This window comes from Heterodontus francisci, chromosome 2, assembly GCF_036365525.1.
Source record: "Heterodontus francisci isolate sHetFra1 chromosome 2, sHetFra1.hap1, whole genome shotgun sequence".
NCBI classification, from domain to species: Eukaryota; Metazoa; Chordata; class Chondrichthyes; order Heterodontiformes; family Heterodontidae; genus Heterodontus; species Heterodontus francisci.
Genome location: NC_090372.1, coordinates 11,790,728 through 11,806,489, shown reverse-complemented (window position 1 = coordinate 11,806,489; position 15,762 = coordinate 11,790,728). Strand labels below are relative to the sequence as shown.

At 42.1% G+C, this 15,762-nt stretch overlaps 1 protein-coding gene across 1 annotated transcript in view; it reads left to right on the top strand.

The window, feature by feature from the left end:
- myripb (myosin VIIA and Rab interacting protein b) overlaps positions 1–15,762 on the top strand; it is a 439,089-nt gene that overhangs the window by 413,905 nt on the left and 9,422 nt on the right. The window contains exons 13-16 of the mRNA XM_068049915.1: positions 4,476–4,661; positions 5,940–6,101; positions 9,013–9,114; positions 9,216–9,276. Of these exons, the coding sequence (XP_067906016.1) occupies positions 4,476–4,661; positions 5,940–6,101; positions 9,013–9,114; positions 9,216–9,276 (511 nt within the window). The remainder of the gene's footprint in view (positions 1–4,475; positions 4,662–5,939; positions 6,102–9,012; positions 9,115–9,215; positions 9,277–15,762) is intronic.

Here is a 15,762-nt window from a genome sequence, read left to right as displayed (position 1 = left end):
GGGGCCTAGATAGAGTAGATAGAGAGAAACTGTTCCCATTGGCGGATGGGTCGAGAGCCAGAGGACACTGATTTAAGGTGATTGGCAAAAAAAAACACCGGGACATGGGAAGAAAACTTTATTACGCAACGAGTGGTTAGGATCTGGAATGCACTGCCTGAGTGTGTGGTAGAATCCGATACAATGGGAGGTTTCAAAAGGGAATTGGAATAGCACCTGAAGAGAGAAATTTCAGGGCTACGAGGAAATAGCTGGGAGTGGGACTAGCTGAGTTGCTTTGCAGAGAACTGACACAGACATGACAGGCTGTGCTGTAATCATTCTGTGATCCCATGTTTTCATTGGAGAAAAGATGGTAAAACAGGATGATACAGATCTAGGCATTCCTTGCTGCCCAAAGTTTTTTCTGTATACACAACCACCCACCCCACTCCCGCCCCCAGGTGATCCAAAACCCAAAGAAAGAAAGAGCTTGCATTTATATAAGAAAGTAAGGCCCACAAACTTGCTCCACCATTCAAGAAGATCATGGCTGAACTTCTACATTAACGTCACTTTCTCACATGCTTCAAAATGTTTTTAATTCTTTTGAAGTGTAGTTACTTTTGTAATGATGGAAATGCAGCAGCCAATTTGTGCACAGCAAGCTCCCACAAACACCAATGAGATAAATGACCAGATAATCTCTTTTCACAATGCTTCTCAAGGGCCAAGGCACAACTTCCCTGTTGTATTTCCAAGTGTGGAATGGGATCTTTTTCATCCACGTGCTAGGACAGACCAGGCCTCAGTTACCAGCTCATCTGAAAGACGGCACCTCCAGTAATGCAGCACTCCCTCAGTACTGCATCCACACTTCAAGCCTAGATTAAGTGCTCAAGTGTCTGGAGTGGGACTTGAACAACAACTTTCAGACTCAGGGATTGAGAGTGCTACCCGCTGAGGCTCCCCGTCTCTCTCTCGCTCTCTCTCTCTTGCTCTCTCTCTCGCTCTCAAATGGGGATCCGAAGGTGCAGGTGTGCTGGCCACCGGAACCAATATCGCTCCGGAACGGATGGCAGAAGTGGGGGCAGGTCATTTATTCATTCGTTTACATTATTTTACATATGTAAATTTGGCTCCCATCGCCGAGTGGCAGGAGACCACCACCACGAGGTCTCGCCGCCACCAGCAGTATCAGGCTGGGCCTTCCTGGCACCGTGAGGGGCCTCTGCCGGAGTCATTTTCCAGTCCCCACCTCCCACCCACACCCCTTCCCCCCCCCACCCGCCACAACCCCCGACATCAGGGGGGTCTGTAAAATTCAGCCCAATGTATTCAGGAAATGATGATGTATTTTAGTTGGGAAAAAGGTGGGCCTGATGCTTATGGTGAGCAAGACCAATGTAAGTGCGTCTGATTGTGAAACGTCCTCTTCCACTTCCACAAGAAGCACACAGGTCAATGAAGTGAGCAAGGACTGTGGGTATTGGGTGAAAATTTGCATGCTTGCATGTGTGGTTGTTTTAAAATTCAAACAACTAGATACCTTTAAAGTAAATATCTTGATTCCATAACATGGCATGTCTTAATAATACTTGTCACATGGGGGCCTAAGGCTTTCGTTACAATTCAGGTTTTTTCCCAACATCCTTGTGTCCACAGTCTTTTCCATAAACAGACTGAACCCCCTCTGAGCCAAAGCCTGTGGCCTTGTGTGGGTTAGCATTACAATCATCCTCTAGTTCACTGTCACGATATTTAGTTGAAAAATAATATACCATCAAGTCAACACACATCAAAGCCATTCATCAGATTATCCAATATGCAATATACTGAGATACCACAATAACTATTAAAATGTAATTAGTTCACAAAAGGTTGATACATCCTTTTCAGAGCCAGCATTCTCTTTTAGACTTAAAGCAATGATGTTTGTCTCTTGGTAGACATGCTTGATAAGATATCCAGTTTAGCCATGGAGCTTTAGCAAAACTAAAGGTTGGGGGCCAGAGTTTTGGTTCATAGTTGGCGACATGATTCATTTTACAGGCATTTCTTTGAAATGAAATAACCAATTGAGAGTTTCACAGATATCACTTCTGTGAGGTGAGGTGTTAATGTCTTGATTTAGCCATTTCCTGTGTACATTTCTCCTAATCGGCCATTGCCGCTGTGATGGATTCCCCTAATGGTCCAGTATTCATAGAGATAGCAAATCGTCTCTTCCATTGGCTGCCAGTTTTCCAATGTTGTCATTTCAAGTAAGTTGCTCCAGCCACTAAAAGAGATTGTTGACTTTACTAATGTTTGCATAACTGGTTTCCCCGTGATAGGAACATTTTAACTTCAGGTGGACAATGGGTGGGCAGCCTGCCTGCCTGTCATGCCACGTATTTCCAGAGCCATAGTGAAGCATGCCACCGGTGAGCTGAGGATGCCAAGCGGACATCTGGCTGCAGCTCACTGGATATGGAAGGGTGGGAAATCGGCAAGTCCACACACTGTTGGCTGATAGAACCTGGGAGGGGGAGTGGAGGTGAACCTGGGCAAGGCACCTTGGACAGGCTGAGTGTCAGCCTAGGAGGAGCACTCTTGTCCCTTTTGACCCATCAAATAAAAATATTAAGCATTTCCCCGGCCATTTTCTAAGTATCATCCAGCGGTTCCCATAAGGAACACTTGTTACAGCGCCCAACACACACTCCACCTATGTTACCTCACAACACTTGCACTGGCACAGACACGAAGGGCCAAATGGCCTCCTTCTGTACTGTATCATTCAGTATTCAATGAATTGCAATCAGGGTCCTATATACGATCTGATCCCAATTTGCATATTACAAATGGCCTCCCGCCTGAAACAAAAGTGGATGCTTTGGCGGCCAATCTCAGGACCCTACCCAAGATGGCAGCACTGGAGCTCCCACATAAATGGCTCAATGTCATTTTCTAGCCACTACCATCCTGGTTGTGCAGGGGGGACAGGTTAGCATCTTCCCTGGTGTCTGTGACTCCCAATGTTGAATTTTTGTAAGGGAAGGCAGATTAACTCGACCTATTTTAGAAACTCTATGAACTATGAATTGAAATTTGTCACAGGCTTCGTATTGGCAATGATAAACCAGGGTCTTCATATCCCCTGTTTTCCAATGTGGGAAGTGAGGATTTACATTACTGATGATGGCATTTTTATCTCTGAATGATGTTACTTATGATTGTAAGGGTTCATATGGACATCCAGGTAAGCAAGTAATTATTAGCCAGATTTGCTGCTTTTTAAAATTAAATCTAGGCTTAGATTATGGCAAAACAACATGGAGGCCAGTTCCACTGAGGACAAAACTTTTAGCATATGGGAGGATTTGGTTTTAACTTATTTTAAAAACAGTCTGAAATAGTGTTAGAGACACACTTGAGTTGTGTTAACAACACTGCTTTATTTCTGTGATTGGACAATCAGGAACAGTCACAATTTCCTCATAATGTCACCTTTGTTGCTCATTAATATAATGTTAGGTACACATATCAGGGGAATGACTGCACCCAGGACAGTCATCTGAAAGTGGGATAGTTAGCAAATTGCTACTCTGAAAATTAGACTGTAGCTATGATAGAACAAGAGGCAATTCATTATTTCTAAATGTCGGTAAATGTTTTACTACAGATCATACACTTGTACCAAAGAATTGAGTTTTTTTTGTGACATCCACGGCTGAATTTTCACCCCGATTTGGAGGCTGACAGCTGTGTAATTTCACGTTGCCCGCCGGCTTGCAACCTGTGGGCCTCCAGTGGCAGACCGGGGGGTGGGGAGGGAAGGGAGGGGGTGGAGGGGAGTGGGGCAGGGGGCCTGTGTTCCAGGCAGGCTGTGAGGCCCTCCACGCCACCCCCCTATCTGCCACGGTGGCTCGGCAGCTGTGACCATTTTTGAATTCAAAAGTTTTAAAAGTTGTTGAGAGGGCATCTCACGACAGAGGCGCCCTCTCTCTCCCTTACCTGCAACGGCAGGCTGCAGCTCCCTCCGTGCTGGAAGGCTTCCTATTGGCTCTGCAACTTCGAGAGCCCACCTGATGTCCTTAATTGGACGGTGAGTATGCTCTCTGGTCACTCATTGACCCGACACAGTGTGCGGTCGGGACCCCCATCTGACCCCAACGTCGAGGTCTCAACCCAAAACCCCAAATCCTGCTGCTTAATTCAATCTTTGCAGCATACGCAGGTATGGAAGAACATCAGAGTCCTTTACTCCAGTAGGATGTTCTACAGTAAACTATACATAAGTCTACAAGAGAAATAATAAAGCTTTCATCAGTATGCATGTTTTTAAACACTAATCTGTACTGCACCAACCCACAATCTTACCTTGGAACATTCCTACATTCTGTTTCTTTGTTCACTGATGCATTTAATTTATTAACTTATGATTTATGAACTTACATTTATTTACTAATATCACTGTTATCTCCGTCTCTTCCTGTGTTCCAACCAAACAGAAGTACTCTGCCATCTCTCTGTGCAACATTACAACAGAGGCATTGAAAGTCATCAATGCCACGGAGGGTCTGATTGGGGAGGCCACAGGGGAAAGTGAGTCCCTGTCAGAGTCATGTGCAGGAAGAACTCCTATAGGGAAGGACACAGTGAAACTTGAAGAGCAGCTGTCTAAACTGGAGGAAAATGTAAGGGCAGTAAATAATACTCTGTAAGGTTTTTTGTGGCGCGGCTAGTCAGTGCAGTTTAAATAACTGGGACTTTATCTAAACATTGCTTAAGTATACTTTCACAACAATGTTTTCAACTAAACCAGAAGGAAAAATTAATGGATACAAAATTGGAAATTAACAACAAAATAGAGGTCAGACATGAACATCAGGATAATAGGGGCCTGTGTTAACCACATCAGCAACCTGTGCAAAAATTAAGATCTTTTTGAATGTGGCACCCTAAATAAATAACTTGCATTGATGTAGCACCTTTTACAACCTGAGGATGTCCCAAAACCCTCTCCTGCCAATGAGTTACTCTTGAAGTGAAGTCACTGTTGTAATGTAGGAAACGCAACAGCCAATGGAAGGTCCCACAAACAGCAATGAGATGATGAATAATCTCTTTTTTTATTTCTTTTATTCTGTGACAGCTTTGGGTCTGGTTAGTTTGTTGCAAACCCAACTGTTTTTTCTATTTTATTTTAAAAGTCTATCAATTGTGAAGGATAGAAGCATTGAAAATTCAGTGGAATGCACCATTTATAATGTTCGAAAATTCAAAGCATACTTGGGGAGTAAATCTCTGCTCCCTGGCCTCAGAAATACCCCACCAAAAGCAAAATACTGCAGGTTCTGGAGGTCTGAAATAAAGATAGAAAATTCTAGAAACACATCAATGAATCAGGCAGCATCAGTGGAGAGAGAAACAGAGGTAAAGATTCAGGTCGATGACCTTTCGTCAGATCTTCGACCTGAAACTTTAACTCTTTATCTCTCCCCGGATGCTGCACGTCCTACAGATTGTTTCCAGAACTTTCTGTTTTTATTAGAAATATTTGACATTATTTAAGTACGATTGAGTAACTATTTTTATTAAGACGCGAAGTTGAAAACCCAAGTCCTGCAGTATACAACCAACATTGAAAAGACAGGTTAATACAGGTTAAATCATTAAGAAGCATTGATATAAACAGACATGCAGATAATAAAAGAGATGATTAAAAATAAAACTTTACATTGAATTTAGTCCCATCGCATATTTAACTTCTCTTTTAAGGAATTTTGGCCTCAAATTTCCCTGGAGATCATCCTGATTGTCCACTAGAGCTTCCAGCTTATTGTAATCAGCACTAAATGTGTTTATTATATGGCTTGTTCGCAACCATGATTCAGATATTCACTGAAATTGTCTTTAACATGGTGAATCACTGGTAAACTCTCATATTACGCAATTGTCTTATTTTTTTATAGGTTTACATAACTGCGGGCACTGTCTATAGTCTGGAGGGACAACTGAATGATCTAGAGGATTGTGCACGTAGCATTCACAGTATAACTACTGAAACGGAACTTGCAGATCTGGAGGACCAAGTGGCAACTGCAGCTGCACAGGTTCACCAAGCGGAACTCCAGGTAGGTGCTAAATGCACTATCAAGTCATACGGGGCACGGTATTGCGCACAAGTCAACAAGCAGTTGACAACCCTCTGAACCATGGGAAGCTCTGTGAAATTGTGTTGTCCTATCATGCTGAAGCTGTTGGTTGGTCAGTAGTAAAAGTGGCAAAGTCATTGCCCCCGTTGACATCCTTGATATCGTTCCAAAGTAGAAAGTTACATAATGAGCTATTCATGTTACACATCTTCAATACACAAAACAAAAGGTAACTCGAGGAGTATACTACAGACTATCAGGTGAACACAAAATTGCTTGCTCTGCGAAGAAATAGAAAGGGTATGTGTCAGCAGGGGAGTTATTTTGAAATGAGTAACTCCAAGCATTGGGAAAATCCAGGTGATTTAAAATCCTGTAATAAAAGAAAAAAGAAAGACTTAGGGCAGGATTTTATCCTGATTTTATCCTGCCCTTGGAGTCAGGAATGGAGGTGGATGGGCACCTGAAGTGGCATGGGGTGATGTTGAGCAGCGTGCCTCCCCCATTCCATTTTCTCTGCGGCAGGGAGGTTGGAGGATGGCCCTCCCACCTAAGACCAATTGAGTCATCTAATGACTACCTAATGACAGTTTCCCGCCTCCGCTCCCATTTAACTAACATCGTAGGTGACTGCCGCCATATGGAGAAACTGCCAGGTGGGGCCTGGCTGCCTCCAAGTGGGCTCAAGGTGAGGGGGGGGGGGAGGGGTGGGAGGCTCCCTCCTCTGGGGGCAATCCGTGATCCATAAGGCGCATGCCCAAAGGCGATGGCTGCCCCGCAGCAGGGGAGCACCCCCCCCCATCCTCATCGAGACCTGCCTGACTGGCCCTGGCAACCCCGACAACGCTTACCTGCGTCCCAGAATCTCCTCCATCTTCACCACTGCGGGCCTCCTGCAGTACTGGCAATAGCCACCATTCCTGGTGGTGCTGCTGGTACTGCTGAGCTGCTGGCCCTCCGATTGGCCAGAAGCTCTGGAGGTGGGAGCTTATGCCTTAAAGGGATGGTGTCTCCGACAGCGGGCAGTTAATTGGCTGCCCGCTATGGAATTTCACCCGGGGTCCAACTGAGGGCCGAGACAGGGTCACCCCCAGCTTTCTGGCCTGCCTCCGGAATAAAATTCAGCCCTTATTCTTCTATAGCGCCTATCACAGCCTCAGGATGTCCCATGGCACTTTACAGCTAATGAAGTACTTTTGAAGTGTAGTCACTGTTGTAATTTAGGGAACACGGCCGCACACAGCAAGCTCCCACATACAAAAATGAGATCATGACCAGATTCTTTGTTTTATTGATGTTGGTTGAGGGATAAATATTGGCCAGGTCACCGTGAAGAATTCCATTGCTGTTCCTTGAATTAGTGGCGTGGGTTTTTTTTTACATCCCCCAAAAGGGCAGCCAGTGCCTCAGTTCATAGTCTCATGTGAAAAACAGCACCTCCAACACTGCAGCACTCCATAAATACTCCACCAGAAGCATCAGTCTGGATTTGTGGCTCAAAGCTCTGGAGCGGGACTTAATCCACAACCTTCTGACTCTTGAGGTGAGAGTGCTACCCACTGAGCTGAGGCTGATACCTATATAATGTAGTGTCTGTAATTCATGACAACTTCATAACCCAGTCCATATGAAAAGTACAAGAGCTGGTGCTCATCTTGACCTGGTATGTCTCTTTCCTCCTTTAAGATACTCCTTAAAACCTACCTCTTTGACTCAGCTTTTGGTCGTCTACCCTAATATCTCCTTATGTGACGCGGTTTCAAATTTTGTATGATAACGTTCCTGTGATGCACCTGGGGATGTTATAATACATTAAAGGTGCTATAGAAATGCACGTTGTTGTTGTTGGTAGACTTTTCCTTCGTGGATGCTGATCCAGAGCTGACTTGATTCCTCAAACCACCTTTGAGGTCGAAGTAAGAGAAATAATAATTCATTCTGGATTAGCAAAAGGATGTATTACTTTTCTCGGCACGCCACTTAATGACTCAACTTTCCTGCATTACTAAAGTGACTACACTTCAAAAGTACTTTACTGGCTTTGAGGGTGGAGAGTAACTTCACAAGGCAGAGGAATTCCGGGAAAGAGTTCCAGGCTGTAGGAGTGAAATAGTTCAATGGTCTACCATCAATGATAAAGCAGAGAGAGTGGGGAAACTGACATAGAAGAGAGAGTGCAAGCTGAGAGAGTATATTATAGGACTAGAAAATGTTGCAGAGTTTGGGAGGAGCATGTTGAATTCTGCTTGGATTTGTAGACAAGGATGAAGATCCAAAGTCGATTCACTAAAGAATAGGAAGTAAGTGGAACTTGGCAGAAACAGGGATGTTGAATGAATGGGACTTTGTTCAGGTTAGGATGTGGATGGCTGAGTTCTGGATGAGTTGGAGGTTGTATAGGGTGGAGCTTGAGGTGAGAGCATTGGAAATGTATAGTCTGAAGGTGACAAAGGCATGAATGGGGTTGGAGCTAAGGTAGGGACAGAGACAGGCACTATAGTGGAGATGGAAATATCTTGGTGGTGGACTGGAGGTGAGGTTTGAAAATCATCTCAAGGTCAAGAAAGACACTGTGGTTACACACTGTCAACTTGAGCACAAGCAGGCCTTGATAAAAAGGGAATGTGTGGATTTGAGATTTATTGTACAAGAAATTTAGAAATGCAACGTCTCCTGCATAGTTTTTATCAGAAAGTCAGAAATAAAATATATAATATGTGATCACATTCACTGTCCAAGCTGAAGGAGATTTTTGTAGAGGTAAACAGCCTGGGTTCTTGAAGAAAAATTTATAAAACAGCTAATAACTGTAGCACTTATCGGTAGTGACTCTATTGGTTCTATTGTTAATAATTGATATGATGTTGTATATCAATTATCCATTTGACAGGTTTCAGATATTGAACGTAGAATTTCAGCTCTGAATGTGGCAGGTTTAAATGTGGTTCCCTGCGAACGATTGCTGAAGAAACGTAACCAGCCGGATGTGAAGGTAAAAGAACAGCTTGGATGTTGAGATTGCAAGTCAAATAATGAACATCTCCTGTTAAACTGGCTTGATGGTGGGAGTGTACCTTTTATGTTTTGTTTTAGGCAGAGACCATTGATTCTTCAAGGCAACAGAGGAGAAAGCTTCCAGCTCCACCAAGGCAAGGTATTCAACAGAGAGTGCATTCCATTATTACTTCAGTCCTGCAAATTCCAGTATTCATCATAATGTAGAATGGGCTTGATGAAAGGGCAGATAATTGTTAATTATAATTGTCTTTTCATAAACAGCACACTGATTATATCTATTATTTGTCTAGTTTTTAAGACTGACAGTTTTTAAAGGGGAACATTATAGCATAAGGTACAAGGAGTGATAGATACTTCCCTGACATTAGTCCTTCAGAAGTAAATGGGAGAGTGACACGTACTAGCCTGACATCTGTCCTATGATTGTATATACAAGGGTAACATGGACATAGCTTGACCTGATTCAGGAAGAATTCAGTAGGAGTGTATGCAAGGGTGATGTGTACTTAAGCCTGACAGCTGTCTTTAGGGATTAGTACAGGTGTAATGTGTATTTACCATCAATTAGTGGCTGTAAGGGTAGATAAACACTGGCTTAATCTATGAAATACAAAACTATAACACAGTCCCCATTGAGATTATAAACAATTTAAGCTTTCCTGTTGCAGTTTATGGCATAATTTAGACCCACATTCAATTGTTTTACAGCTTTAACAGCATAAGAAGGGGAGGTAGGAGTAGGCCATTTGGCCCTTTGAGCCTGCTCCACCATTCAATACATTGAATTTTCTATTTCAACTCCACCTTCCCATACTATACCCATATCTGTAACACTCGGTAACACTCTACTGTGATACCACTCTAATTCTGTTCCTCGTGGCTTTTAGCGTCATCGTGAATTTCTTTAATGCAATCATTATCGAGTATTCATGAAAGTGTAACTTTATTCCATTAAGATCTTATCCTGATTTCTAACGTGGCAGCTGCCAAACAATACGATTAGATTTTAACACAGAGCCATACAGCAGTCTCCTTATTTGTGCAATTTATTTTTGATACAGTTCTTTACCAATCAGTAAACCCCTTTACCCATACCACATTTTGTCATTACTAATGGGACATAATTTAATGATGCAGAAGACTAAATAGAAAAAGTTATGCTCCTAATAGCAAAATCTCATTAGAGATATATTGCAAATCTAACAAAGAACTAAGAGTTTAAAAGTGTTTGTTTTCTGGATCACAGCAGATCTTTTGGATAATGAAGGCTGAAAGTACAGAAGTGAACCTCTGTATCCCAGCATCAGTTATAATTTCTATAAGAAAGTTTGAATTACTTGCTTCATTTACATAAAGATCAGAGTATCTTTGATTAAAAGATCAAATCGTTTCATTTCCTGGATTTAATTAGCAGCAATGTTTTTCACTGTGAAGATTTGTATGCTTGATCCAGATTTGACAAATATCAATAGATTCTCAGATACAAGAACACAAGAAATAGGAGTTGGAGATGACCATGTGGCCCATCGAGCCTACTCCGCCATTCAATGTGATCATGGCTGATCTTGGGCTTCAATTCCACTTTCTTGCCTGCTCCCCATATCCCTTGATTCTCTGCGAGACCAAAAATCTATCTATCCCAGCCTTAAATATATTCAACAACGGAGCATCCAGAACCCTCTAGAATTCCAAAGATTCACAACTTTTGAGTGAAGTAATTTCTCCTCATCTCAGTCCTAAATGATTGGCCCTTTATCCTGAGACTGTGCCCGTGTCTTAAATTCCCCGATCAGTAGGAACAATCACTCAGTGTCTACCCTATCCAGGCCCTTCATGATCTTGAACGTTTCAATGAGATCACCTCTCATTCTTCTAAGCTCCAGAGAGTATAGGCCCAATTTACTCAGCCTCTCATAATAGGACAAGCCCCTTCATCTCGGGGACCAATCTAGGAATCTTCGCTGCACCGCCTCCAATGCAAGTATATCCTTTCTTAAATGTGGAGACTGAAACTTCACACTGTACTCCAGATGTGGTCTTAGTAAAACCCTGTACAATTAACGCAGTGTATGCAACATTGCATCGATGGCAACTGAATTGTTTTGTTAATTGGTTATAAATATGCAAAGTTTGTTGAGTTTGCCTGAAAATCTCTGCATTAAAAGAGCTATTAGAATGTTAGCTTTAACACTGGAGAGATTAAAATCAGGAATCTTTACTCAGCTCCCACCAAAACTCTGTTCCTGAATTTTAACTACCTCCCTGGGATGCTCACTCACATTTCATCAGGCAGTTGACAACCTTGGTGTCCCATCCGACCCTGAACTGCACTTCAAATCCCATTTCTCATCCATAACTAAGATGGCATTATTTCTACCTCTGCCACATTGATCACCTACACACTCATCTGATCCCCGCTGCCATTCAAATCTTTATCCTTGCTTTTATTACCTCAGGGCTCAACTTCAAATACCCTCATCAGCTTCTTGAACTTTGCCCTATACAAACCCCAACTTGCCAAAAGCGCTTCTATTCACATCCTTACTCACTAGCTCCCAACACACTGCATCCAAGACTTTTGTCTTTGTTTAGAAGTGCCTCAACACTCTCATTCCAGTTTATCTCTGCAATTTTTTCCAGTCCTATGCCTCAATCCATGTGTTTCTGTCTTCCAACTCTGTTAGAACTCGGATAGCCAAGTGGTGAAGGATAGAGCACTGGAACTTAGGCTTTATACAGAGACACACTTTGCATACCATACACCTCCAAACAACACCCCTCTTTCAATCTGCTGCTATACATATGAGCACAGGTGAGCACCCAGTCAACACTCACCACCTGAATACGGTTAACACCCAATTGGTGTACAATTAACATGCTGGGCTCCTGCACACCCACCCACTCCTCCCAACATTCATCAATTGGTGACAGAGGTTTCAGCCCTTTTGGCCTGAACCTATTTAATTTTGCTTTGTTGCTTCCCAACCTACCTTTAAACATCTTCAAAATGTATCTGGCTATGCCTAGATTCATTCTCCTAAATCATCTACTGGTTAATTCATTTCCTTCCTATGTGATACAGAAGCAAGCCTTATAAAAAGAATTGCTAACCCATTCCAGATTTTCTCACTGTATGTACATTGTATTTTTAATGTTTTGTAATTATTATACTTAATATTTAATTGTAAAGGAAGAATTAGTTACTTTAGTGTCTAAACCTGTGGGTTTTGTGCTGGCACACACCATTTTGAAGAGTTTGGTAGCGCATTACGAGACCCTTGTAAAGCCAGCAAGCTGATTAAATCTAATCAGGTTAATTGAAAACCACTTGAATGTGTGCCTCAAGATACAGCTTCTGGTTTATAGGGGCAAGGTCCTATTATAGAAACAAATTGTAGATTGTCACGAGAAACTCTAAACTCTATACACTCTGAAAGTTTAGCAGTTACCTAAAAATAACATATGCCACATCTAAAGTAAAATGGACTGGTGCCTGTCTCACTGCACTTTTTCCATATTTGATAGTTAATGATTCTGCCCTTTTTGTAAATGGAACTCGAAATGATTAATTAGACACTCCACGAAGTCTGAAGAGAGTGTTCTTAATGTTAATAATTAATTAAGATGCTTTTTGCAGTGTTGCACGCTGACTTTGAATCGTTACTTAAAACTAGGACACCTTTCAGAAGTAGCCATTTCAAGATGATTTTTCATATGATTATTGACCTCTACAGACAGCCTGTCATTTTACTAGAAGAATTGCACCTTTTGTCAAACTCCCTTCACCATATGTAATGATAAATTCATGATTCAAACAGACTCCAGGTGACTAAAAGCTGGAACCATAAGGATTAAGAACACCAGGTCTAGCCAGGAACAGTCGAATTATTAATCCTGGATGTCTTTACTCATCTGGGCTTGCTCTTCTTCCCTGGGCAACTCCTTCCTCCCTGAGCAAATATAAGTGTACAAAAGCCTGATCAGTTGCCCCTTGTTCTCTGCTTTCTTGTCGCTGCCTGTCCAGCCAGTCCATTGTTTTCCCACTGCTGTTCCCTTGTTTAGTTTAGTTTAGAGATACAGCACTGAAACAGGCCCTTCGGCCCACCGAGTCTGTGCCGACCATCAACCACCCATTTATACTAATCCTACACTAATTCCATATTCCCACCACATCCCTATATTTCCCTACCACCTACCTATATTAGGGGCAATTTTATAATGGCCAATTTACCTATCAACCTGCAAGTCTTTGGCATGTGGGAGGAAACCGGAGCACCCGGAAGAAACCCACGCAGACACAGGGAGAACTTGCAAACTCCACACAGGCAGTGCCCAGAATTGAACCCGGGTCGCTGGAGCTGTGAGGCTGCGGTGCTAACCACTGCGCCACTGTGCCACCCTTCTTTGTTTTGCTGACTTCTTTACTATTTCTCTTTATACCTTTTGTTTTCTGTCTTTGACCCTCCATATATACCACCTGTATGTATGCACTTCAATAAATCAGCTGCCGAGAATCTCAGAGGAAATGTGTTATATTGGGTGAATTCGTTGTGAATCACAGGGAATCATAGGCATTACTGTTCAGACAGAGGTAATTTACATCATTAAACTGGAGTTATTTACTCTAATCCCATCTCCCTGCTGTTTCTTTGTATTGATTTGTAGCCGCCTTGTTCGCAGTTATCCAGTTCCTTTTTAAATGAGGTTGTAGCTCTGCCTCAATTCAGACATATGACAATATCAGATGGAAAAATGCTAAGTAGCCCATTTAGCCTGTGGTACAGTTATGGTTCTTTATGCATCAGTTCCTAGCCATTCTCCTGGGAGAACCAAAAAAAATCAGATTAAAAGCCGAGGCCAATTTAAAAAAATCTGGAAAATTCCTCCCTGACCTTTATTGGCGATTAAACTGGTCCTAAAGGTCACTTTGAGCCTGATTTATATTACAGAGCACTGACCTCTTGTTCAATGTGATCGCAAGACACATACTCAACTTTCTCCTGAAGACAGAACGAGCTATCAATCTGTTCCACAGGTCCACTATTCTCTTGTAAAATAAGAACCACCTAACATCTAACCTCGTTCTTCCCTTACATAACTAGTAGGCGTGGCCTCTGGTCCTGCCTAACCTATCCAACGGAAATAGTTTGTACAATCCAGTCCCATTCATCATTTTATAAACCTCAATCAAAGCCCCTGAGTCTCTGCTTTTCTGAAGTCCATGAACCCAGTTCTTTAAGCAAATCTGTGTAATTAAGGTGTTCTAAACTGGGAATCGAAACTTGTGCCCCTCCTCTGCACAGTTTCCAAAGCCTCAATATCCCCTACCATAGGAGTGGCCCAAAAGTGGATGCAGAATTCTAATTATGGGCTAACTAAGGTCTTGTACGAGGCCAAAATGGTATATTTTGTTCTGTAGTGAATTGTCCTGTAAATCCTATTTGTTTTAGTCATAGCTTCATGGCATTGGTCACAAACCTTTAGAGATTAATACATTCTATCTCCTAAATCTTTTTCTTTCATCACTGGCTTTAATTATGTTCCCTGCAGGGTATATATATATTAAGCATTAGACCGACCAGCGTGCATAACATTACACTTTTCTGTTAAACAGAATTTATCAAACGTGAGCCCATTCTCTCAATATGTTGAGATCTGCAGGCAATAGTTTAGCATCCTCTATGACCCTAACACTCACCCATAGCTTTGTATCATCCACAAACATAGCCATTTGTGGTAAAGCATTATGTTCTAATAACTGTCAGTGTGAAAACATTCTTTTTAACTTCCTCTTTCATTCTTCTGGGGGTAATCTTCAATCCATGCTCATTCTTGTCAACGTACCAACTGGGGGAACAATTTTTCACAATTTATCCTTTTAAAACCTTTTATAGTTTTGAATGTATCCTACTGGATCCCCTTTAACCTTCGCTGTTCCCGTGAAAAAGACCCAATTTTCTGAACCTTTCTTGATAACTAACCTGGCAGTCATGGTATCATTGTGAATCTTCTCTGTTCCCTTTTCGCAGCTCTAACATCCTACCATAATACTCCAACTGTGACCTAGCCAATATCTTGTACAATTTCAAAATCACTTCTTTACCTTAATTTTTAATGTAGCTAGATATAAAACCCTGTATCGCTGTTACAAGTTTTGGGTCTGCTTTAGATACTTTCTCAGATGTAATGGTGCCAGTCACTCCTGTAAGCAGTCTGAGCATCTTACATTCAAGAGCATATCCATACAGGAAAATATCAAATTATACAATGATGTAAGTCAGGGTTGTAACAATAGGATCCCCTTGTAATCTGAACTGGATATCCTGACATCATTTGCTCAAACAAACTTGCGTTCTCTTTTCGTGGGTAAACAAAATAATAAACCACACAGTGGATTCCAGTTAGTCAGCTAAATGCATTTGCTTTCAGTCTGATTTAGCTTCAAGTCAGATCAAGGCTTACATAGGGCCTTATTGGCACTCTCCTCAAGGTAATCTGCCTGAACCTTATTGGTCTCTTTCTCAGCCGACCTCACCAGCTGACCTCACCATGTAGGTGTTTGTTCTTTTGTTTCCTGTTCCACAGGAGGTTACACTTTTGTTCCTGACCCACTCCTCGGCCA